Source organism: Larimichthys crocea, chromosome III (genome assembly GCF_000972845.2).
Source record: "Larimichthys crocea isolate SSNF chromosome III, L_crocea_2.0, whole genome shotgun sequence".
Taxonomy (NCBI): domain Eukaryota; kingdom Metazoa; phylum Chordata; class Actinopteri; family Sciaenidae; genus Larimichthys; species Larimichthys crocea.
In genome coordinates this window covers 35,556,338-35,582,858 of record NC_040013.1, presented here as the reverse complement: position 1 = coordinate 35,582,858, position 26,521 = coordinate 35,556,338, and the positions used below count along the sequence as shown (strand labels likewise).

The window sequence follows — 26,521 nt, the reverse complement described above, 5'->3', positions numbered from 1 at the left end:
CATATAACCCACCCAGAGTATGACAAGACTGACATTCAGGTATAAATATCCCTGTTTTTTAAGGCCTGTCTTAATTCAGGTCAGTTTATTTATATCAATGCTGTTTTCCAACTAGTCCTTTAACCAGAGACTGCTGGCACCAAGATGCTCCACAGAGAGACACAAGAAGTCTTTCCTACCTGTGAGCATCAGTCTCTACAACTCCTCCCTCAAAATATCAGACACTCCAAGTCAAGTCCAGTAGCTACCGAACTTGCTTGTGCAATACATGAGTGCAATTTTCTCATGCATGCATACTGCACTTTAAACAATCAGTGTCTCTTCTCTGTACAGTCTCTCAAACACTAAATTCTTTATAAGGTTTTAGAATTACATATTTTATAGTTCACTGTTACTTGGCTTTTATTTTACTGTTACTGGTTTTATTTAACTGTTATTTATATGTATTTATTTTATGTGTATACTATTGGATATCTTTTATGTGTATAGTGTTAAAGTTTTTTTTCTTGGGATGTTACTATCCAACTTGTATAGTGTTCAAATGTTTGTTTGTTTTTTGCTATTACTTAATATCTAACTTGAGCTGCTGTAACAAACACAATTTCCCTGCGGGGATTAATAGTGAGGGCAAGATATGAAAATCTGGGAACTAAATCCTAACCAAGAAATTTCTTCACAATTGCGTTTAGGAAGGTGTGTAATATAATGTCTTAAAATGTTGAAATTCAACTCCCGTGGGAAACCTCTTAAAAAATTGCTCAAAGTTGGGGTACCTGTAACCAATTTTTGAAAAATTGACAATGTTAAATTTGGCTTTAAGTAACTTGTGAGGGGTCAAACTAGTTTTTTTTTCATGATTCTGAGTTGATTGCAAGCATTAGTTTTTCACCAAAACCACTCCTTAGTGCAAAAACAGCCACCCCTACTTTTTCCACTTACTGCATTTTCAGTCATTATTATTATTATTATTATTATTATTAGTAGTAGTAGTATTATATAATGAAGTATTTCTGATTCCGAAAAAAATATATTTAGTTTATTTTGGAGTAGGCAGATATATTTACAGATAACATGTGGACGCCTGTTCAGGGAGATGTAATTGAAAATGAAAAATATTAACTCCCCCGTGGAGCCATTTTCAATCATCCCTGTGGGGATCACTGCATCTCAGCCAACCACCTGCCGAGGAGCCTCAAAACTGAGACAACGCCGCCACCGTGCGGACAGACGGAGCAGTGCACCGGACAGTGACACAGCAGGAGGCGGAGGGGGGCAGCGAGCCAGACCGGATCCTTCATGAGGGAAGAGGCCAGGGACAGCCAGCCAACCCCCGGCTTCTCCTCTCTCCACTGATATTATTCTGTATTGAAAGCCAGGGAGCCCGAGCAGGGGGCTTGCGTTAGCGTTCATAGGATGTCCCGTCATGAAGGTAAGGACACACTTTGAGCACAGAGCCGCGAGGACGTCTGGATTATTTGTGATTTAAAAAAAAAAAAAAAAAAAACGTTGACAGAGCAGCCGCCGCTAGCTAACGTCAGCTAGCCGAGGATTTCTTGTTTTGCAGCCTAACGTTTGCTAGTGAGGGAGGAGGGGGGGACGCATTATGGCGGCCGTGAAAATGTGCATCTAACCCCGACGCACCTTGCAGTTGACGTGTGTGTTTCAGTAAACAACGCTGACATATCACCGGGGAGGGAAAGCTAGTTCACGTTAGCTACGTGTGCTAGCCGCTAGCTAGCCTGCGAGCTAACCTGTTAATGTAGGTTAACGTTGACGGAGCCGGAGAGCGAGAAAAAGGGGGGAGTGCCGGGGGAAGAGGAGACACACGACAGCAGCCAGTGTGCGGGGGCACTGTGGGGTTAATGTCGGCTCCTTCCTGGTTAAAAGTTGGCCTGGCTAACGTTTTAGCGAGCACAACATCCACCTCGTCCTTGTGGCCAACCTTGTTGGGCTTGAAGTCCGTCGTTAAGTGCGAGTAGACGGTCGTTAGCACACGTCAGAGCTCGTCCATCGGTGGAAAGTTGAGTTAGTCAGGCAGCTTGTCAGCTAGCACCGGAGCTAACGCCAGCTCGGTTTATTCGTGTAATGGTTAAGCCAGCAGCGAAGGTTAGTCAGGCCCGAGCGGCCTCTTTATTTCCCATCCCTGTCATGATGATGATGTTGTTGTTGTTGTTGTTGTTGTTGTCGTCGTCAACTTTACTGTCAGTTGTCTTCAAGTTATTTGTGTCTGAGATGTGAGTGGTTATCGTTGTTGTCGTTGAGCTGGTGTGTCAGCCGCAGCAGGATCAGGTTGAAGCTTTTACAGCCTGTTAGCTATGAATGGAGATAAGAGGGGAGTTTAAACAGGCTGGTGTCATACAATACACCGAGACTGCACGACTGTCCGAGTCAATCAAAGAAGAGCTTGGACACAGGGGAGTCCCTGTTTACCCCATGTGACACGTCAGGTTAATCATTTTCATATGCAGCCAAGTGTTGGTGTTTTTTTTTTGTGTGAATGGAGCAGACTCTAGTCTATAAGTTTATATAAACGGTCACCCACCAGTCTGCTTCACCCACATGACACTCAGACTAACAAAATAAAAGCACAGCAGAGAGCAGAAACACTCACCACAGCGCCACAAAAAAGTTTAATCCGCTAATGTAACCGCCTCAATTAAAACTTTACATCACTTGTGTGCAGATGTCGTATTTTTTTACAGCGCTGTCTTATTGGATTATATTTTGCAGGCCCAACACAGTGCACAATACCTTCTGAGGACATTTAATCTCAGACATTCCAGCGCAAAATTGTAGAGCAGCCGGCTCGTTGTAGAAAAATGCAAAGTGTTTGTGTCATTTGTTTACTCTTCAGCAGGACCTCTCACCACACTGCATGTTCCTCTGCCGCCATTTACCTTTTTTTTAATAACGTCCCTGTCTTTTGTCTTCCAGGCGTCAGCTGTGATGCGTGTTTAAAAGGCAACTTCAGAGGTCGACGATACAAATGTTTAATTTGCTACGACTACGACCTGTGCGCGTCGTGCTATGAGAGCGGTGCCACCACGACCAGACACACCACAGAGCATCCCATGCAGTGTATATTAACCCGAGTCGATTTTGGTAAGTAGGATCGAGTCATTCACATTAGGCTAATTATGAGCAGAGGGCCTGTCCGGTCTTGTATTTGCAGCAGGCAAGAAAATACAGATGTTGAACACAGGGACTGAAGGATTTAGGTCAATAGTGGTGTATGGACAACAATCAAACAGTGGCCTCTCTTAGTATGTCATCATCAGGATAAATCTCTAATATGGTCACTGGAGACCTCCTCCTCTTTTCACAGATGAGTCTGTTACAGTGTATTTTATCTTTTGCTGACACTGGCTTCGTTTTCAGAGAGGAAGGCTGCTACTAAATCGTTTAGCAGTGACTGATTTGACCCAGACGGCATGAGGAGCTTTGGGAGTGTGTTATTGGACTTCTGGGTTTTCGACTTATCTCGACACAAATTAAACATTTCGTAGTGGCAGCAGTGAGGATAGAGAGCATACTACATAAACGTTTTGATTGAATGGAGCATTTCTTCTTCTGTTTTTGGATGGCCGCGCCTGTGACTAATTCATGTTTTGGCGCTGTGAAATATGTTGGTATTCAGACGTTCACACGTTGGAAATGCTGTTTTACAATCTGTTGAAATAAAATACAAACTGTTGCTGTAAACACAGCAGAAGGTGCACGCTCACTGAAACCTCTCATTTTTTTGTGTGCCTGTTGGTCCTCCACCAAGTGGACCAACTGTTTGATGGTGAATCCCAGTGGCCGGTGGATCTCTTCTATATATACACACACTCCTCAGTTTAATTTTTGATTGGAATAATATTAGCTCTCGCTGTAAATGAAGTTTTTCTGGGTGAATTTGCTCGCAGTAGTTGAGGAAAGGTATATTACAAACTGCTTTCTTTGAAGCTGCACTCCTCAATGCTCATTCCCAACATTATTACTTGACTCTAGAGGTCCACTGAGTGCCATGGAGTGTTTTTGCAGCCTACAAATGTTTCATTAACTTCGTCTCCAGCAGATCAACCCACCCGCTAAACAACAAATGGCAGCCAGACAAAGGTAGTGACTAGCTGGTGAACGTAGCGGAGCATTTGGTACACACACGTATAACCAGCTCAGAAAGTTGTGAAGACTAAAACACAGCGAGTAGGAAAGAGAATTTCACTCGACAAACACTACTCCAAATGAATGCTAGTGGTGCTTCGTATCTGCTGCTGCTGACACGTTCACCAATTTGAAAGGTGATAATATGTAAGGGTTGTGTTAACAACTTATTTCAACTTCCAAGGTGGCAAAAATCTCACTTAATGCAAGTTTAAGGAAAGCTGTCACGAAAGCCAAATGGTGCACTGTTAATGTGAGCCGCAGGTTAGCTTTGGTTGTAGGCAGCGTACTTGGAGCCGGGTTTAAAGTGACTGAGCTCTGGAAAGAGTTTCCAGTAATGTGGCAAATAAAAGACTGTTACCTATTAGTTCTCCTGTTTATTGATCAAATGCACTTTAACATGACTTTATGCGGGATTACACGCTGATAAAATACCTTTTCTGAAGCATTAACTTCCTGTTCTTCCATCACCACTATCCACTGCTATCATGTGTGATTCTGTGGCAGCTACGACAAAACTTTGGTCCCATGTAGGTGAATCAGTTGCAGCTAAAACATGCCAAAACACTGACACTAAATGTCCATCTTGGCCCCTCCCTCCCTCCAGACCTGTACTACGGTGGAGAAGCATTCTCGGTGGAGCAGCCGCAGGCCTTCACATGTCCCTACTGTGGCAGGATGGGCTACACAGAGATCTCCCTGCAGGAGCACGTGGCTGCAGAACACACAGAGACCTCCACAGAAGTGGTAAGTCAGCTTCACACACAGCCATCTGTGAAACCTCGACTAGGTGTTTGCACAAATCTTAACACCTGGAAACATTTACGTTTGTGTGGATTCTTCCAGAGTTTCTTTACCAGCTGAGTGAACTGAATCAGTGTCCCTCACATGAGAGAGGGCCTGCAGGTTTTTAAGTACGCTGTGGTTCATTTTCATCTTACTCATTGTCTTCACATTGTCACAGTCAAAGCTCAGTTCTGATGTCAGCTGAACTGGCATTGATGTTAGGTAGACTGCAGCTCTATTTATAGATGCTCACTGTTTTTCTTCTGACAGCAGGAAAACACTGGTTAGAGCTGCTGAGAAATACTTCAAAGAACCTTAACCCATATACTGCTGACTTTTTCCAATCCATGACATTTATTAAGTTTAGATCATGTTTTTGTTCTTCCTTCCAGACAACCTTTTTGATTTCCATTCATTTTTAGAACAGCACAGTACATTAATCAACTTGCAGACTTTTCAAACTTGCTTGAGAGGTCCAAACCTTTTTATAATAAAGTGTGTGAAGAGGCACATTTAAACACGCACAGGGTGCATTCAGAGAGAATCTGGCACTGCAGCAGAAACGCAGGTTTTTGCCCCATTCATTAGAGACAGGGGGAGTTTTGGCTGCAGCTGTGCAGGGCTGCAGGGGTGTCCACCAAAAAACACAGGCAGAGAAGTTGAGCCGGATCCAGCTTTTGGCAAAAAGCAGCCTGATGTTATGCTGCAGCCGCCAGCCAGTCTGAAATGTTGCTGAGGCTATCCAGACTTCACGGGCTGAACTCTGATACCTGTTTGTTCTGGATTTTGTCTATTTCATGTATCCGTCTTCTAAATCTGTGTCTGGCTGACGTTGCAAAACAGTGACGCGAAGAAGTTGAATTTGGTTTGTGCCCCGATGGTTTGAGAGAGCGAACTACCGGTCGAACGACGTGTACAGTGAATGAGAGTGAGGGAGTGCAGGCATCGAGAAAGCAGTTAATCAATGAAATAAAGTTATGTCCTGATAGTTTCACAGAAGATACGTTCAGCAGAAAAAGACACACCCCCAGCAGCTCCACCTAAAGCCCACACACCGCCACAATGCCTGATTGTGTTTGAATGTACCCTAACGAAGCGCGTTGTTAGTTGGAGTGGCACATTTTAAACACGCTTGCACAGCCTGGAGAGATGATGTTCACTGTGAGACTAATGGTTCTATTAAAACTGTAGTTTCTTTTTTTTGTGAAAATCAAGACATTGTTGCAGGTATTCACTCGCGCACACACTGAAATATTGTAGAAGAACTATCAGTGAAACGTTTTCATGTCAGTCACAACTCATTAGCTGACCTGAAGCTGAAAAGGTGTAGGGAAAAGGAGCACAGAGTGACTTCATGAGTAAATGACTGTCAGTGTAGCCAATTAATGTCAATTAATTAATCGTCTTTTCAGGGTTCATAGTACATCAGTACAGCTCATATGTCATTTTGGCAGCTATGACTATCAAGTAGCGCAGATTTTAACTGGAAACTGTCAAACGTCTAAAATCAGTTTTGACAGCCTCCACACAGAGCTGCAGCTTTCCTGAGATTGCATCTGTTCATGTTTAATTTTGCTATTTGTGCAGTAGATATTTACCAAACTCAGTGTTTGTTCAGGAGGACTGAGGACCGACTGGTGAATGTTGTGCAGTGAAGTGTACTGAGATATGCTCTCTCTCTCTCTTTCTCTTTTCCTGTCCTCCAGATCTGCCCCATATGTGCAGCGCTGCCAGGTGGCGACCCAAATCATGTGACAGATGACTTTGCTGCTCATCTCACACTTGAACACAGAGCACCCAGAGACTTGATATCCTTTTCAAGTGGGAGTGCTTACTCCACCGATAAGACCATTTAAAAAACAAACAAACATGTATTTGTAGATATTTCTGATCCGATGCTGTTCATGTCGTCCAGATTGCTTTGTGGTTTTAAAGATTAGCGCACCAGAGGGACTGAGTCCGTTTACTCAAACTGACATTTGTTGACATTTTGCTAATCTTATTGAAGCCTCCTGTGGTAGTTCTCCAAATCACAGCGGTGAGTGAACATGAACGAGGAGAAATATCAGAATATGTGCAGTAATGCTACCATGGCTATTGTGCTACATAACTAGAGTCATGTGGCTCATGCTGTTGTGACAGACTCCATAAGAGGTTTTGTTAAAATGATCATCTGGGACATTTGAACAGCAGCGTTGCTGTAGTTGTGAAGGTTTGTAGAGATAAACTGATCAAATCTGGATCAACATTTTTATTGGCCTGATTAAGCAGATCAGATGTGATGTGACCAACCTGCTTTATAAACTTCACAGTTTCTCTTCTTTACTATTAGGCATATTTATTCAGTCCCTGTCCTCATGTTACCTTACATCAACATGTTTAACAGTCACTTTTACCTACTGAGGTGTACATTTAGGATAAAGAGAGCACTGGTATTGAGTCATGCAGTGAAGTGACACATATTTTTGCCAGCTGGCAGGCAGTAAAAGCTGGGGGCACAAAAACTGTTAATGTAGAAATTAATACTGTAAACAATGCAGGCAAAGTAAACTGTTTTATTAGAAAAACATTGAGGACTGCTCGTATCTGTGACTTCATTACTATTGAATCTCGTTAGAGCTTGAGGCTGCGAGCACAAGTGGACTTCTGTCCACATAATTCCAAATTATTCAGGAGAGGAGAGGATTTTCAAGAATTGTCAACGAGTGTCACATTTAGTTATTCATCATATTTTGTGAAGAGTTTATATGGCAACATCTGCTTTGGCCTGTCAGGAATCTGCTGCTGAATTACTCCGCGTGAGCCGCACTCTGAGGTCTGACGGCGACGGTCTGTTTATTTATAGAGTGCTTTGAATAAGTGCTGTGGAGAAAACAAAGGATGCAAAAAAGTAGTTAAATGAAGCACAGAACAAGTGCACAGAACAGGGCCAGAGCTTTTGTTTGTGGGTGTTTTTGTGTGCCGTTTTGTGCATAATGAGTTCATGGGAGACATGAGAGCACCATGCAGATATGTTAATATCAGGGGGCCTGAGTGCAGTGACAGTCTGTGTCGTGAAACTACAGGTTCATTCATTCTTCTGTTACAATTTTCAGATTAATCATTAATCAGTGAAGTAATTTTACAAGCAAACATTGCAAATATTTGCTGCTTCCAGCTTTCTAAATGTATAAATATTTGTTTTTTGAACTGTTGGTCGGACAAAACAAGCAGACAGAAGATAATCAGCTCGGGTTCTGGTCATTTTTCCACAATATTTTGACAGTTTATAAATGGAAAGTGTAATCAAAAGAAAGTCGTAGCACCATTATTCCGCTCTTGATGTGTTCCTTAACACCAAGCATCACGACGAGTCCAGTGGGGTGCGGCATGTGAGGAGGATGTTTCACCCTGGGCGCGGGCTGGGGGGTCCACGAGCCCGCAGGTCTAACATGCACTTCACCAGCAGCACCACAGGGGGGCTCTCCACCAGTCAGAGCACCTCACAGAGCTCCAACTACAGCAGAGAGGCCATGGACCCCATAGCAGGTCAGTCACACACAACACACACACACACGGAAGAGGAGGAGCGATGTGCACCGACTGATGCGTAGGTGTTTGATACAGACGGTAGAGTCACAGAGCAAGAAGCTGATTTAGGTCAGACAGATAAAAAAGCATATTCTTTTTATCAGCACAGTGAGGCAGAAAATAATGACGTTCTTGTCATTGTATCACATAGCTGCATCTGCAGGAGACACAAAGCACTGCCGCTGTGTTAAATCAGGCATCTGGCATAAAATAAGTGTGGTAATTTTTTATTTTTTTCTACGCGCCTTGTCTCTGGTCCGCTGTCCACTTCAACATGAATAGTGCTGTTATGTGTGGGCAGGCTTGTTGCTGTGGCAATTCCTTGTTTATCCTGTTCCCAGTTTTAATCCGGTTCAGCGCTTGGCATTCGCCATGTCAGCTCCAGCTGTGCCATAATGAGGGTCTGCCTCACAAAGAGGGCACCAGCCTCCTCTCTAATGAACCACTATACCTGCTGGGCCGCTGACCCGACTGGAGTATTACAGTGAGGTTAGCCTAGAAACGTCTGAGGACTCCTGTGTGTCTCTTCTGAGTCACAGTGCTGTGATTGTGGATCAGAGGCGTCACAGTGGTCCTACTAGATTGCTGCTGTAGTTATAGCACGTGGCAGTAAAGCTAATGGACGGGACTGAACTGACAAACTCTTTGCTCCTTGTTGTAATCATCACTCCTGACATTGTCTCCTCCGTCCTTCTGGTGGACCTGCTGTTGGTAACTAAGTTGCCAAATTTCTCTGCAGGGACAATAAAGTGTATCTTAACTAATCTAATCATCCTGATCCTCCAGAGTTGCTGTCCCAGTTGTCGGGGGTGCGGCGTTCGGCGGGCGGCCAGCTCAGCTCAGGCCCCTCCGCCTCCCAGCTTCAGCAGCTTCAGATGCAACTCCAGTTGGAGCGCCAGCAGGCCCAGGCGGCGCGTCAGCAGTTGGAGACGGCCCGAAACGCCACCCGGGGCGGCGGCCGAGCCAATGCTATCCTCAATACCAATTCAGCTGCTGCAAATCCAAACCCCAGCGCCACTCACAATACCAACCCCAGTCCCAACCCGGGTCCACCTGAGGCCAACACACAGCATAATGCACATAGCTCCCAGTTTCTACTCAGCAGGTGGGACGATTGCTCTTATTTTCTGCATCTACTTTAAGGTCCTCAAAATATTTACTTTGCTTAATATCACTCCAAATTGTGTGTATTGTCTAGTCATTTCATTGTTTACATCAATGTTGCTTTCTAGTAGTCTTCTTCTTGCCTGGCTTCGCTGACACATAGCTACCACCTGTCATTCAGTGGCTGGAGTATTGTGGGTGTTGTAGGTGTATTGTGTCAACCACATGCGCGTGCACGAGACAAAACGTGACCCACCCATAAAACCGTCATTTCACAGCGCTACTAATGATTAAAAAAAGACAACCTCCAGTGCACATTTGCTAAGAATGGACTTCAGGGAAGCATCAGACATCTTGTTTCCAGTGTTAGCTTCATAGATGTTTGATTAAAACATGTCTGTAGGGGATTTTTTTTTTTTGTCATCCATCTGCTTTGCTCCTATTATGAACTGTTACATGATCCTCTCATCTTTTGTCTTATTACGGTTCAATCTCTCTCCCGCAGGCTGAGCGAACCGCGGCTCTCTGAGGCAGAGCGGCAGGCGTGCGAGGCCCAGTGGGCCGACAGGAGCTTGTTCGTAACGGAGCTGCTGCTGTCCACGCTGCTGCCAGACGAGGACGCCTCGGCCTCCTCCTCCGAGGACGAGGACGACTGTCACGGCTCGTTGCGGAATTTCGCTGACTTCGAGGCCATGGGATGTGTTGAGGTCATGACCTTGGACGTGGCACTGGAGAACCTCAACCTCAAGGAGACGACCCCGGCTACCAAGACAACGAAAACGATGACTAAAACAGCACCAACGAAGAAAGAGCCTCCTGCGCCGCCCCTTTGATGACATCGCCACTCCCGCCCCTCAAACCACCATTGTAACTGGCCGACTGCGGAGTCGGTCCAACTGCCAATGGATGACAAAAAAGACTGCAGTTTTTTTTTTTGTTTTTTTTTTTTGGCTTTGTTTTATTTTTTTTCTCAGTGATTGTCATTTCAGCTCTGTCGCTCCCCACTCAACCCCATGTTTATTACGTTGTGTACATTGAATAAAAGTAGTGAGACGAGAGAATGTGAAAGCAAGCAAGCGTGGTGGGTGCGTGAGAGAAAGAAAAATAACTATATAAATATATTATAGAAAAATCTATATGAAAGTTGATAATCAATTCCACATAACCCGTGTTTCCTCTAGCAGATGAGCAAAGCGTAGTTAGCCGTTTTTAAGAGACAAACACATCACACACTCACCCAGGGAGAGGAGGCAGACGGAAACCTCTCCGATTTAAAAAAAACAAAAAAAAACGCTGCTGTGTATTTATAGTTATTAATTAAAGAAGTGCTTGGATGGTTTACCACAACTTAAGCATGAGCTTAAATCACCATGTGCCCATTTTTAACTGCACAGTCACTAGATGGGGAGGTCTTTCTCTTTTTGTTCAGACACCTGAGTAACTGTAAATTATCGGTGCTGAGTGCCACGTCACTGGCATTTTTGCACCACACACACACACACACACACAAACAGACTGATGATGGCTGCGTTTGGTTACATTCATGCCCAATCTCAGCCCTTATACCCCTACCGCACCCCACCCTGCCCCGCCCTCCCCTTTTTGTGTGACATCACCTGTTTTGGGTCATGTGACCTTGCTTTATATCGACTGTGGGCACTTTGGTTTTGAATTGCATATCCAGTGTCCAGTTTGTGTACACTACAGATGCTCTACATAAAGGCGTAACACAACTCGGAGGCAAACAGATGAAACTATCTCTTCAGTGTGACCATTTCCAGGCCTTTTTCTAACATGGAAGAAACACAACACATACGGTTGTTTGTTTTTTTTTGTTTTTGTTTTCCTCTTTCTCTCTTTTACGGAAGACCAGATGCTACTTTCTCAAGCTTCCCGTGATCCGAAATTAATCTTCTCTCCATTACTCATGAATGCAAAGATTACTTCTCATGTGACTTGAAGGAGAGAAAACCTGTATTGCTCTTTCCATTAATTTCTCTCAGTCCACAAGATCTTTGTATGCCTCCACTGCTACCTGAAGAAATGCAATGTATGTTTTTGGCTCGGTGAACAAGCCAAATCACAGGGTAAACCTTTCAGTTTGGAGGACAATAAAAATGTTTTGGATGGAAATGAACTAACCCAATCCTGCTCTCTGGTTTGTGTTCACTTTTTTTTTTCTCTCAGTTGCTAACTTCTTGGTGAGCATGTACAACATATGGTAAAAAATAAACACCTATCTTACAGGTCAAGTTCAATCTGAATTAGTCTTGTCATCTCCTGATCCATGTCCTTATTCACAGCGACAGTGCACCATCAGATCAACATGCCAGATCATAAGAAGTGCAGGTGATGGTGGACTGATTCATTAATACTCCTGGGGCAGTGTTTAGCTCAGCTGGTAGAGCAGCCACCCCACGTGCGACAGCTCCATCCTCGCTGCGGAAGCCCAGGGTTCGAATCCGACCTGTGGCTCTCTCCCGCATGTCATTCCCCGTCTCTCTCTCTCTCCCCACATTCCTGTCACTCTTCAGTTGTCTCTGTCAAAGCTTGAAAAGGCCAAAAAAAAATCTAATGCCTAAAGAGAGTAAAAATAGCCATATCTTCACCATCCAAACATTGAGTTCATTCTGCTATATTTATACTTTTGTGTCATGGAAACTGGGCCGAAGAATCATCAAAAGACATCAAAAGGAAAAAATCCATGATATGACTGGAATAACAAAATGTAGCATGTGAATTATTCTTAATAGGCTATTTGGGAACACTAATAAAATAATTAAAGATCAAAGGTCCACTTGCTTTGCATTGCAGAGCTTAAAACCTCACAGGCCTCTTCATTTTTCCCTTGTCTCTCTTTAAACATCTCAATATCACACACAGGCACAGGTAACCCTGTCATGCTTGGAAGTAAAGTGGTTTTAATAAGTGTGTAGTCCACAAAGAACAACATTAAGCCCAACATCAGGAAAATATATATATTTTAAAATCAGTGAATCCAAATAACTTAAGATATTTCATAGTTAAGAACAATGTGATTGTTCCTATGAAAACAATCTCTACATCCATGAAGATGGAGAACTAACAACACTGAGACGATTTAATGCAACAGTAACAGGGTGTAACTACACTGGAATAAAATATTTCTTACCTGTTCTCATGAAATGATTGTGATAATGTGATTTATTCTTGACAGATGAAAAAACTTTATTGATCAATTGCTTCCAAACATACCACAGTGAAAATGAAGCCATAATTAACCTGATGTGTAGAAATAGGAATAAAAAGAGGAATGTGTCTGAAAACAAAATTATTCCAACTTTATGGCCCACAAGGTGAAATAAATTTCTTCCTTCAGGCACTATTTTCTGTCTCCAATGAGAGGACAGAACCTGTGATTTATACAGCATATATATGTACAGTATGCTGTAGGAGAAAAGAAATATGCAAATTAATTTGGACTTTAAAAACACTGAAAACACTTGTCTACAGAGTGTGTCGTCTGACATCTGTTTGAATTGTATTAAGTAGTTTGAATGACAATGTACAAACTTATTTTTCTTTAAAAAGTCAGTAAACTTCGAGCTGGGGGTTAAGTGGACTTCCAGCCTGATGTGACTTTAGTATGCAGGAGCCACACTTTATCACAGCCGATGGGCATTTCTGTTGTCAATTAAGATAAACACAAAAACCACAAATAAAGACATCAAGATGAACAAAAACCTTTCACTAACCATGAACGATGTCAATGTTTTCTGAGACACTGCAGACCCCCTGACAGCAGGGAGGTTATGGTTTCCATTTCTTGTTGGTTACTGATTTACCCAACGCGAAATGGAAACCATTATCCCATTGAATGTAAATGGTGTCACTTGCTGTGTGCCAGCATTTTTCAGCGTTACTGTAGAGACGCCTTAAATTAAACGCAGCGCAGACGGCCAAAGTGCTGGGAAACTTTGAATGCAATCTGTGCCAAGTCACTGAATTATTATCTGAGCTCAAAACCCTAAATAACAACAGCCTGAAAAGATCTGGCAGATTAATTCAGTCTTTAAAGAGGGCGGTTGCTGTAGCAAACCAAGTATATGCAAAGTGGGCGGAAATCAGCAGAGACACAACCACGACATGAAATGTTTGAGAGAGTGGGGTTACACCACACAGCAGTCAAACCATTAAGTAAGAGAAGTTTGATGTTTGAAAAGCTTAGCTTAGTCTTAAACTAACATTCAAACACAGCATACAAGACATATGTAGAAATATAGAGAGATAATAGAGAGTTTTGAAGACTTAAATAAATCATTTTGCTACAGTGTGCATGTTTAAACATGTTAAAGGAGCAGTGTGTAGGATTTAGTTGCAGATTGTGAGCCCTTTTCCAAGTGAAGAAAGAGAAACTACAGTGACCTGCGAAATGTAAGAAAAACATACTGCCCGATGTATAGCCAGTGTTTAATTTGTCCTTTCTGGGCTTATGAAGAAACAGCTGTGGCATGGCGGACTCCATGTAATAGGACCCATGGCATCTGTAGATATAAAAGGCTCATTCTCAGCTAACAAAAGCATAACAATTCCTATTTTCAAGTGATTATACACAAATGATATCGAGCCATGAATCATACACACTGGACCTTTAAAGCAAGTAAGTGTTCCACTCATACACATCTTCCCAGAAAAAAGACACAACTCGTTTATTGGTATTCTTTGTAATTTTAATTCCCATAATTTAGTTTAAATGCAGACATTTTTTTCCACTAAAATCTTAAATAAAACATTACAGTACGATATATGCAAATCAGAAGAGCTTTAAGATTTTGTAGAAGCAGGCTACGGTTTATTTTGATTTTTTTATTCATTTCTTTTTTTTTAAACTTTTGAAGGACCGGACAGTTAAATAGCAGTAAACAGTAAAAAGACAACACAGAGCTGTAAAGCCTGCAGGCCAGCCAAAGGAGCACATTCTATTACAAAACCAGACCAGAAAACTAGAGACAGCACGCCACATCCAGATGAAGGTCTGAACTGATGCCCCTCCACCTCTGTGAGGTGGTGCTAGTTCCATACAAACAGTAGAGGGTGCTACTACACCAGGACAGGTGGAGCTACATGAGCACGGAGTGACAGCAATGTAGTTGGACCTTCACAAGAGACAGCTTGTATTGCACATTCAGGGAGAAAGAAAATGGCACGTTCTGTTTCTCTACAAAAAATGTTACAAAACAGTTAAAATGCAATAGAAGCACAGTAACTCCCTCAATGGCAATGACATCATCCTTTGATTTATACTGATCAGTTGAAACGGACTGGTCTAAAATGCTGTCCCTCTCTACAGGGAGGGGAAAGTGTCAGACCTCGCCATCTAGTGACTGCGTTCATATCTAACACAATTTCTTAAAAAGGTCATCGCAAATGTTACCTGCACAATTACTGGAATTATTGGCTTTCAGGATACAATATGAAGTGTATCAAAACTTTTAGTTGAGTTTGTGTATAATTGATTTCCATAAAATCTGACTAATTTTCAGGCCCTGAAAACTTCTTGTTAATGATTGTGTCCTTTTCATTTAATTTTCTTTCCAAACTTTAATTTTAATTGTTGTTCTTAGCAATTAATTTTGAATGTTATACAGAAAGATGTAAGATTTAAGTCTCGTGAGCTTTAATATATAACTAACAATGTACTGTTAACTGTTTTAAATAAACATGATGACGTACATTTGAGCCATTACTATCAGATATGTTTCACGCTGTCACCAGAGGACGATTTTCGCTTTCCCTCCCTGTCTTGAGCAGTGCATCCCTTTTGGCCTATCAGGGCTGAGAATGCATGGAAAAACAAAACAAAAAAAGAAATGACAGTCTGAGGTACAAAGGGGGGGCTGCAGAGCACGGGGATCGAGAACACAGCAGATATCTGGAGCGTGCTGGCTGACCTCTAATAAACCTCATAATCCAACATAAAAGTGGAATTCAGTCTCATTTCATTGTGGACTAAACCACAAACAAAAGCAACATTCATGTTGTAGCCAGTCAAGTGTCTTAAAGTTGAATATGCCTCTATAACTTTTCTAAGCAGTAACATATCAACATATGTTTTGATAAATATTCAGCTGCAATTACTATGAGGTTTTAAAAACTTTTGGCTGTAGTTGTTTCATGCCAACAAAACTTTTTTTAAAAATCTTGGATGAATGACAAGGTGCTCAAATGTTACTGTCTGGTACAGGAGAACATATTAACATCTCTGGCCTGCTAAAACTACATCTGCCGCTTCAACAGAAGGTGTCTGATGTTAGTGTGTGTGCACGCAAGTCTGCATGCTCTCCATGCAAATTGCATTTTTATGTTTTGATGAGATTTTATAATGTAACCTTTGAAAGAAGTTAAAAGATCAGTCAAAAGCAGTAAAACTCTGTTAAAGTATGATTTAGCACATCTACTATCACGCATTTGTGACTTATGGCCACAGTTGCTGCTGTTCGACACAATCTGATCTACAAGCTGTAGATCTTTGATATTGCAGTGGGAAAACGAGGCCAGATCTCTTGTGCATCATTCTTTTGAAAATGGACTTCCTCCGGGCAACTTTACCGTACAAGAGTACAAAGAGAATCTGAAAACACCCGTGTCTGTGCAGCCCCCCCGGGTAACACTCAGCCTGTGAAAGAGTAAAAGTATGAGCTTCAAGAGTGGTTACCTGCCAAAACAAGGAAACAAATGTCCTCACAGTCCAGTTATCAGTTACCAAGTTTACGATTAAAGTTTCTCAACTGCCGAGAGTTTGCTTCAAGATTTCGCCTTCGGTGAGCAATCGTCCAGGTTTTAGCAAGACGCTGTCCTGCTCTCAACAGCTCATGATTAAAGCAGTTAGGGAAACAAAATTACAAAGTGTTTTCATCTAAAATTCAAAAATAAAAATGGTAATTTAAAAATCTGATCTATTGGCAACCGACACATCAATCTACATGTTAGGAGAACACGCTGGGCTTTAGAGGATGTGTGGCACATGGCACCCTGTAATAAGACCGTTAACTAAGCATCACTGTGATCTTACAACAACAAGTCCTCCTTTTCCAATTTCCCATCGACCTCCACAGCATGTCCTCCTAAGTGTCTGGAAGCTCGCCCAGGTTAAAACTCAGATATGGTAGAAAAATATATAGTCTTGATGAAATTTCTCTAGTCGCTCTCTTCATTAATGAATTGCACCCATACATGTAGTGTTAACGCAACAAAAACGAGTCACCGCGCGCACGCTTGCTCTCGCTCTCTTTCTCTCTCTAGACACTTCAGGTTATTTGTTGGTTTCTTTTTTTTTTTTACTTGCACTTAAAAGTTCATGGTTAATAGTTTTTCTTTCATTGGCATCATTAGGCAACAGTTTTTTTTCAGATACTCTACAATATGGTTACGATGTAAACACCACAGTACTTAATAATTTTACTGTATCTCTGCACGAAATAAAACACAATGTTACAAGGCAAGTGGCTACTTAAGCATAGATTTGTTCATGAGAGGAAAAAAAAAAAATGAAATTAGGAAACACACCACAAGAACAAAAAGAACTTGCAACACCTGGCATCGAGTTTGTTCAAATAAAAAAAGCTTTAGACTTTGTTCATCTACAGGTGACCCTGTTAAAAAGCTGGTGATGATCAGTACTACCCCCCCAACCCCACACCTGATACCATCTCAATCAAACATAATGATCCTAAGACGATATTTGTGATATTTTTCGTGACATGGGCAGCCTGAAAGCGCCCACTAGGATTCAGCGCAGCCCCCTAAACATGATGCCATGATATCTACGCAACCTTCAGCACTTAGATTGAAACACAGGTGATCAATAGACTAAATGCTTCTACGGTTCAAACAACAACAACAACCAGCCTGTTCTGAGGAGCTACAACTGTGGCTCGGGGTTGAAATCCCCTTTTTTGCACCTCTGCATAACTGGTTATAGAGTTATAATACAACAGTTGGTGTTTGATATGACACATAATAGGCTTCAGCCTTTGGGGGGCATATTAGATTTGTCACATAAGGGGTATGAGACAAGAGGTTTATGGTTGCCAAACCATGGACAAAGGCATGTAATCTGACTGGTGAACATGGCGGGAGATCTGAAATGACCCCGGAAATGGAGAGTTTAGAGGTTGATCAATGGCAGTGAGCCTTCAAATGACACCAGTAACTTAGCTCTAAGTATGAAAACAAAAAGGCATAGGGATGAAGATATGTGAACATTTTACGGGACCATATCAGTGTTTATGTCTTAGTTTAGTGTTTTGGCTTCTGCTGCACCTAAACCTGAAAACCAACTAAGAAGAAACCCTTTAACTAAATATCTTCCCATACTCAATCAATACTGTTGAATTTACTGATGAATCAAAGAAGGAATGGAACATTTATATGTTCGGTTCATCACTTTTGCATTTAAAACACTGTTATCTAATCAATATACTTCTGCAAAACAGCAGCCTGTCATGTGTGTGTTCATTGAGTGTGTACTCCGGGATGAAACATACTCTATAATATGACATCATCAAAAGGTAAAGAGCCCCTTTCCCACCCCCACCCCCCCTGAACAACCTCCCTATGACATTACAAACAAACCATGATCCCCCACCCGTCCCCCACTCTTTAAGGACAGTATTTACAGTACAAATTACAGTATAATACATCATTAAAAAATATGAGATCCATCTCTAAAAACATACAGGAGCTTTTGACAAAAATCAATTCTTGAGCAAATCGGGTTTCTATGGTATCATGTGGAAAATAAAACAAACAAAAGCAGAGTGACAGTCCCACCACCCCTCTCTGAGGCGACCTTTCCATTTGGCCCTAATTGTACCTGGCTAGCATGTTAAAAAGTGAGATGATGGATGGGTTGGTTGACCACATGCACATCTTTTCTTTGTCTTTTTTCTTTTTTAACTTTAAAGCAAGCCGCAATACAACAGATCACACTCAATCCAATATAACATTATGTACAGTTTTTTTTTCTGGCATTTTGGAACAATAATATTCATAATAAGCACTTGACCGTCTATGCTACCTGGGATTGCAGGCAGAATGATATAGTTTTACTGCAGGCATGTTTGTCGGTTTAGGTGTGCAGAATGGGTTGTTTTTAACAGAGTGCCACATTTTTTTAAATTTTCTTTTAACTTGTGATATTTTCCTTAATGAAGAGACAGAAAATTACTCCTACCGCTTCTCCAACGACAGTAATTTTTGTTAAGAATTACTGAAAATCCCCCTACTGTTGTCATATGTACAGCAGATTGAATGGTATGGTGAACGCGTTGGTTCCACACTTTCTTATGCACCCAAAACGAGAATAAATAAAAACCGATCAGAACTCAAGTGAGTCGAAAAGATCTCTGGACTGCGGAGCCAGGCAGTATATGAAACAACCCTCCTCACATCCTCAGTACAACCAAGTCCATCTGTAAACCTCTGAGCTCCCGTCACCCTTGCCCTTTTCCCCTCTCTTCATTTCCTTCACCTTTATCTGCAACCCCAACACTCGAGCTATGATTTTTACCCAAGTTACCCTCTCTCTCTCTCTCTCTCTCTCTCTCTCCCTCTCTGACTCTCTCGTTCTTCCTCCATTCTCCCTCCCGTCCACGTGCCCTCAGATGAAGGGCAGGATGCCATAGAAGAACAGGGCCATGACAGCAGCGCTGAACAGGCCGGCCACGGGCACTGTGACGAACCATGCCAGGAAGATGTTCCTGAAGAGGCGCCAATCCACGGCCTTCTGGGAGCGAATCCAACCTACGGCCACGACTGAGCCCACCTGGAGGCAGCAGTCAAGGGGGGGGAGAAAGAAAACAGTCAGCTGCAGCACAGAACAAAAGGTTTAAAGCGATGGTGTGAAGAGCTGAAGGCTGTTCGGGCTTTCTTCATACATAAGATCATTTTGTGTTTAGATGTCAGCTTGTTTTTGGTCTATCTACACTGTATGCCATTATTTGTCCATCTAGCTCTAAAGGACATGACAGGAAGGAAGTCATACAGCATGTTTGTTGTGTTGACACAATAATCAGTGGTAGAGGAAGCACTCACATCCTTTACTCAAAAATAATCTTTTAGTGTATTAAAATGAAGTAACTCGAGCTGCAGTTAAACTGCATTTAACTGAAGTACTTTGTAAATGTATTTAGTGGCTTTCCACCACAATAATAGCTGAGCAGGCCAAAAACGATGCACAGGTAAGTGAACAAAAGTTGATCCGAACAGAAAAGCCTGTACACAACCTTCAGCTCTTCAACACAAGCTCAGTACAAAAATGACTGTGGTAGTTAAAGCAAGCCAACTGTAAAAGTTAGTACTACTCCCTATTGATTTTAGATGTGGAAGTCTGACATCAGCAGTTATACTGTATCAAAAATGCAACATTTTCTATCTAAAAGATCATTCTGAGTGTTTTTTTACTCAGCTAATGTAATCATATCAGCTCATGTCAGACGTCCACCGATTAACCGTTTTCTCACCTTTATTCAAGTAATCGAATTACACCAATGTCGAATGAGAAGACACACAAACGTTTCAGACGCCTCGGTGTGTTGGAGCGTCATGTTCAGTGACTGGTTTCAGCTCTGTTTGTCACGCTCCCCATGGAGGCGGGAGTTAAACTGTGCTTGCTCATATACGGCCAGAGAAACATGAGACACCTTCTGTCACACTCTCGACTAAATGTGGAAAGTCAGATCGACAGAGTCGTGTTTGTAGTCCACAGCTCAGTCTTACTCAGCTAGGAAATAAAAACATCCACAGGGAAGCAGATGTTTGTCAAATAAGCCAATTTCTTAAGTTGTGTTCTGAAAATGCCTCAGATTCTCCGTTGTTTATATAATTGGCACTATTCTAAAAGCCAATATGGAACAATGTCTAAACTTTGTGGTCAAGATGTCTGTTTACAGCCGATTGCTGTATTTCAGGCATGCGGCAGCAAAGCCTGAACTCTGTGTGACCTCAGTGTTTGTGTTGGTGCCTGTAGAGCTTTTGAAACAACGAGTCATTGTACATAATCACACCACAGCGTTCCACACATCAGGGCTGGGCATCAATTCAGTTTGATCTGCACAGAAATAAAAGAATCCAGATACATAAAGAAAAGTGAGACAGAACCGAATGGATGCCCGTCCCTGCTCATACGCACATTCACTCTCACATCCATCTGAGAGATGTTCACAGACGCTGTTGGCTACTTTTTGGAAATCTTTAGTGTCACTATGAAGCATCCTTAAATTAAGAAAATTCGATATTGATTTTGTCCAACAATGTCTGTGAATCCCCTGCACACAACCACTTTAATCAAGTCACCACCACAATTGTAAACTTTTAACCATCAGTAGATTTTAGCATAGCAGTTGATTATCAGAGGTTTTAGGGAGGAGACAGGGGTATTTGGAGGTGAGGAATGAAAGTAAGGTATGGATGGCGATGTTGATGTTTAGACAAACTGATCATCAGCAATTAAATATCAGTTTTGAGTCTTCAGCAGTTTCCCTTTAGCACATATTTTGGAAGTATTTATCTAAATCATAAACATATTTTAAGTTTTACATTACTTACATGTATAGGTCTTTACAGATTACACTCGTTTTTGACACGGTCAATAAGCTGGGCTAAACTTTCTCCACCAGTATATATCTACCATTTAGCTTAGCATAAAGACTGTAAACAGGGGGAAACGGCTAGCCTGGCTGTGTCTAACAAAATCTGGCGTCCAGCACTTACCAGCATTTAAACAGATAGATGTGAGAATGGCATCAATCCTGTCATCTAACACTCCACCAGGAGGCAAATGTCTAACTATTCCTTTAAATATTTATATAATGTTGCAGGAACACAAACTAAAGTTTGACCTTTCCATAATTAAATATCTGTTCCATCAAAAAAGGAAAAATGTGATACTTGTGTGATACACATTTCAGGATGTTGCTTCCTCAAGTCTCTCTGCTATGCACTTGTGATATAAGGCTCTGTATCTTAATAGGTTGCATCGAATTTCATCAAAAGTTTCATACAAAGTCTGTTTGAAGGCGAATTGTTGAGTTTGCTGCTGGAGGGAAACTGCAGGAGAGATCAAAACAACAACTTCAGGAGTTGTGATTGGCTTTGGCGATTGACAGCTAAAGGTGAAGCGAGAAAGAGCTCTGAGAGGGCTCTGTAGTACAGCTTCACTACCAATGACTCCAATACCTTGCAGTGGGTGGAGCTTATAGGGATGCCCACATTTGATGCAACAAGCACTGTTAGCGCACTCATTACTTCAATGCAAAATCCGCTGTGAAGACAGATGAGTGGAGAGACAGAGAAAGATGGAGAGGGGGGGTAAAAAAGTGGAAAATAAGTGGTGACAGTTGGGGGTCGGGGGGTGGGGAAGCTGGTGGTGGGGGGTGGGTGGGGAGGGAGGAGTCTGCTCGTAGCCAAGCACGGGAGGGTGGAGGGACCCACACACCAAACCATGCCAGTGCTGAAAGGGCAAAATGGAAGAGAGTTGGTGGGAATGAAACAGATGATGAGACACCATGTTGATAGGGAGGGGGCTGGAAATGTCCGCTATGTCTTTCAGCATGGGTCCTGCTGGTTCCTGTAAAGAACAGGGGAGAGGGGCTGCACACTGCTGCCCGGGGCTGTCTGCATACAGTTGTCTGATTGTCTTTCAATGCACTCAAAGTTTAGTAGATGCAGGGAATTAAAGGTTAATTCTAGTTTAGGACACAATCCTGGTCTTATTTTCATAGTTTTGGCAAACATTCCTCACAGTCATGTGGGAAAACGATGACATTACGCAGTAAAGTCACGGGTTCACATTAAAATGCACTACACTCTACTCAAATCATGTTTAAATTCCTTCATGGTGACGAGATAGTCAATGATATAGATGATTTATGATCCATTACAGCATGTTTTTGAGTGTCTGCAGAGCTTCCTAACAGGTTGTATACTGTCTGGACGATCTCCAGCAATTAGGCAGGACAAATATATGTGACCTGGGAGGTGAAAACCTCCCCAAATTAATCCCTCCTGTATTTTGGCAGCTGGACAGTCAAAGGACACCGTCTCAGGGAGATTTCAGTGAGGAAATTGTCCAAACAAGGGACAAAAATAGTATTTTGTAAAGTGAGATGGACATGTTCTCCCATCCCCAGTGGAAATTACTCCCTTGCTTGTTTAACAACCTGCCTGATTAACAATGTATGACTGCTGTTCTTACCCAGTCTAAGTTTGTTGTAGCAATGTTGCCACATTCCCAGATCTCAGCAGTTACTTTAGCCTGTACAATTTTATCATAACTGATGGAAATGACGGCCAAAATTAAAGAATAAAACACAGTTTGTAATAAACTGGAATTATCCGCTTCTGTCACAAGCATCTGAACTTTGTTGCCTCTAAAGATACATTTTATCTTTACAAACGCAACCAGGAAAATTAAATGGACATGTTCATAAAAACATGGAAGAATCCACGCAAATCATCTGATTGCAAGACTGATCTGGATGTGAGTTGTTTGGAGTATTTGCAGCACAGTGGAAGGCAGTGTGAGCGCCCCGTCCCCTGGAGATGCCTGTAGGGGAGTTGAGAGGCCAGCTGGAGGGGCACCTCAGTCATACCTTGCAGTGCGTGGTACTGACAGGGATTCCGATATTGGAAGCCAACACGACTGTGAGTGCAGAAGCCAGTTCAATAGTGAATCCACTGTGGAGGAGGAAGGAGGGGAGAGGCAAAGAGACATCCTTCATTGTCATGTCTGGGACTTTAGAAGGGACTGCATAGAAGAACATTCAACAGCTTTTTCCAAGTATGCTCAACAAGGAAAGGGAAAGAAAATATGGTAATCACACACTCTCTGTTCACAACACAAAATAGAGACAGCATGTTTATGAGGTCCTAAATTCATAAAGAGTATGGTTTCATCATGTGGTAGAGAGTCAGGGACATTGTGTGATTGTGTTTCTGCCTCGTACATCATCTGAAGCCGTGTCCTGTTTCCAAAACATCATTCACACTGACACCAGACCAGTTGGCGCACTGGAAGAGAATTTATTTCTTTTTTTGTTATTTAATCTATTGGCTGTTTTCTTGGAAAACTACGGATTTGAATAAAGTAACAAGAACAGGAGCGTGAGACAAAGAAAGATGGAGAGAAACAGGACAAGCAGGAAAGCAACTTGAAGCTGAATCTCTAGCTGTTTTTTCTTGAATTGCGGTTATTAAAATAAAAAAAATAACAGCAGCCATTAAAACTCACCTCCGAGCTCGGAGGTAAGGCTCTGGGGATGAACACTGGTGAATTTTAATTTGTCAAATCTGCAACATTTCACTCCAGTTTCCGCTGTGAACGGCAAGGGCCAATTTCTGTCACAGCAGTGTCCTGATGATTTGACTTGAGCCAATCTATAATCAATTAACTGGGGCCCCCTAACTGTGCGTGTATGAGTATTGAAACACTATACAGGCGTAGGATGTCCTGTGATTTGGGGGTTTAAGACAATGTCATTAAAATATACCCTGTTCAAGTCAGGTCAATGCTTCTGAGCTAAAGAAAAGCCTAAAAAGTTGTTATAGTTGAGTACAGATGTAATTAATATCATTAACGTAACTCTGTTTTACGCAGGTGTCCATTATAATATTATCTATAATTTAATTATAATATCAACACTTGTGTTTTTTCTACTCTGACATGTTTTTACTGCTGTGAAACACTACACTGTTCAAGTGTTCATTGTGCCACACACACACACACACACACACACACACACACACACACACACACACACACACACACACACACACACTTTCCTGCCCCAAACAAACTTCTTTGTCAGTGATGCATGGAAACAGACACTGGGAGGAAAGAGAGCCTTTACAACAGTCAACCAGAGCAAATTTGTCTTTGGGTCCTGGCAAAAGACTAAGCTGGTGATGGAAAGAGGGAGATTAAGAGAGACAGAGAGGGAGAGAGAGAAAGAGAGAGAGAGAGAGAGAGAGAGAGGAGCCAAAAGAAAAAAAAAGAAAGAAAGGCGAAATGAAGAGAGATGGATAAATAATGACATGGTGTGAGCGTGAGAACAACTGCAGGACTTCAGGGAAGAGAGAGAAAGATTTAGAGGTGAGACGCGATAAGAAATAAGACAAAAAGATGCAGTGAGGAGATGACATTAGGCAGGAATGAGGAAAAGTTAGAAAAAGTGGGTTAACCACAAAAATAGAGATTTAAAGGAGAGGGTAGGGAGGAATATGAAAAAAGGGGGCATAGAGGGGAAAAGAAAAGTGCAAAGAGAAGGAGTCAGACTGGCGTCCCTCCCTGCGGCTGGGGAAGAGAGGCCAGGGTTCCCACTGTGGTTTCGCCCCACCCTCACCGTTCCTGCTCTACTTCTCTTCATCCAGAATGCCAAACAACTTCCTGAAACCCTGTGTGATGTTTCTGCCAGGCAACAGAGTACACACACACACACACACACAAACACACACACAAATAAATTGCTGGCACAATTAGACCTCAATATGTATGCATTCACACACACACATACAATACCATCACTGCACAATGGCTTGCAGGCATGGAGCCTGGTTTCTTTAAGCTGACATGATACACACAAACATCCTTCAGATACACGCACGCACACACACACACACACAGAGTTCAGCTAATGCGTGGGAAGATGGGAGAACAGCAAGAGAAAGAGAGTGACTGATCTCAAGGACAGAGGAGCAGCAGTCAGTGGTTAGGATGCGTGACGTCTGCTGCTGAGGTTGTGGGATGAAAGGAGCCCTGCGGCTTTATGTGCTGTGGTCCAAAAGACTACTTATTTATTAATAATTATTATTATGTAATAGGTCAGAGGGCAGAAGAAGGCTAGAGAATGCATAAAATCTCCTTTGTGTTCCAGAGACATTATAAATTGGTTTGAACTGGACTGTGTGATTCCTGTCAAAATGTGCGACAAAAAGATCGTGGTGTATTTATTTATTTATCTTTTAAACAGGCAGAAAATATCCTTTCACTTCTGTATCGACTTAATATCTAAGAAAAATGTACTCAAATCTCTACATTAATCAGTCTGCTCTCTTGATGAAAAATATAAATATCACTTATATATGCAAACACAAAGTTGTACTCGCAGGTTGCCTGTGTAAGAAAATGTGTCTCTTCCTGCAGCGGCAGCTGTTTGGGGAGTACAGTGGTTAATGCTCGAGACAAACACCCCTGATCAGTCAGACATGTTTACTGTACCTGTGAATAGTGCACACTTAAGGCAACAGAGCACTCTAACCACCTTTGTGCTGCCTTGGGTTTATGATTTTTACTGTCAGTTGAATTGCTTATTCAAGAGATTTATTATAAGACTTTGTGTGTGTGTGTGTGTGTGTGTGTGTACTAATACAGCCGTGCGCGCATAAACACTTACCAACAAAGCGGTTGCACTCGATGGACTTGTGTGTGTCTGCATGTCGAGGCTTTTTGGAGCAAGTGAAATCAAGCATGTTGGACAGTTCACCTCTACCACAAAAAGGCGTTCTCACTCTCGTCCGAATGTGTCTTTCTCACCCATTTACAAGAATACAGACACACACACACACACACACACACACACACACACACACACACACACACACACACCCTTCTGCCTGCTCTACTGTGCAGTGGCTTTCTCACCTTGAGGGGGTGATGGGAGTTAGGTCTTTCCCCATGGTCTGGATGACTCGGCGCCCCCACACCCACAGGCCAGCACAGATGCCTACACCACCGTAAAATAGCAGCCAGACAGGAGTGGGGGCATCTTGCATGACACCACCCTGGTCATAGATCATCCACAGCGCCACCAGGGGCCCAATGGCATTACTGAAAAGGTGAAGAAAGCAGAAAGAGTATTTATGCTACATGATCCAGTGC

General features: G+C 42.3%; 2 protein-coding genes across 11 annotated transcripts in view; one reads left to right on the top strand and one right to left on the bottom strand.

Annotated features, from left to right (window-relative positions):
- The first annotated feature begins 1,222 nt into the window (after window positions 1-1,222).
- LOC104922984 (E3 ubiquitin-protein ligase KCMF1) lies at window positions 1,223-11,743 on the top strand. Of its 2 annotated transcripts, none has more exons than XM_010735954.3 (7): window positions 1,223-1,429; window positions 2,935-3,102; window positions 4,754-4,893; window positions 6,639-6,740; window positions 8,280-8,460; window positions 9,289-9,607; window positions 10,112-11,743. In XM_010735954.3, exons 1-7 carry the CDS (start codon window positions 1,414-1,416, stop codon window positions 10,437-10,439), a joined length of 1,254 nt encoding a protein of 417 aa, XP_010734256.2. In that variant the 5' UTR covers window positions 1,223-1,413; the 3' UTR covers window positions 10,440-11,743. The 2 variants fall into 2 exon arrangements, with proteins under 2 accessions (XP_010734256.2, XP_027133879.1); XM_027278078.1 differs by lacking the exon at window positions 1,223-1,429 and adding an exon at window positions 1,489-2,106.
- Window positions 11,744-14,297: 2,554 nt separating this feature from the next.
- Window positions 14,298-26,521, bottom strand: part of slc20a2 (solute carrier family 20 member 2) — a 44,530-nt gene continuing 32,306 nt past the window's right edge. For 8 of the 9 annotated variants that reach the window (XM_027277389.1, XM_010735955.3, XM_019266080.2 and 5 more), the window contains 3 exons: window positions 26,285-26,470; window positions 23,238-23,322; window positions 14,298-19,411 (listed from right to left, as the gene is read on the bottom strand). In XM_027277389.1, coding sequence (XP_027133190.1) covers window positions 19,247-19,411; window positions 23,238-23,322; window positions 26,285-26,470 — 436 coding nt within the window. In that variant the 3' untranslated portion in view covers window positions 14,298-19,246. Of the gene's footprint in view, window positions 19,412-21,822; window positions 21,908-23,237; window positions 23,323-26,284; window positions 26,471-26,521 lie in introns of all 9 variants that reach the window. The other variant, XM_010735956.3, reaches the window with a different exon arrangement.

Bases quoted from the DNA above. Each gene is read 5' to 3' on its own strand.
- LOC104922984 (XM_010735954.3), top strand. The intron at 4,894-6,638 runs GTAAGTCAGCTT...CCTGTCCTCCAG, and splicing joins CAGAGACCTCCACAGAAGTG to ATCTGCCCCATATGTGCAGC. The intron at 6,741-8,279 runs ATATCCTTTTCA...ACCAAGCATCAC, and splicing joins ACAGAGCACCCAGAGACTTG to GACGAGTCCAGTGGGGTGCG.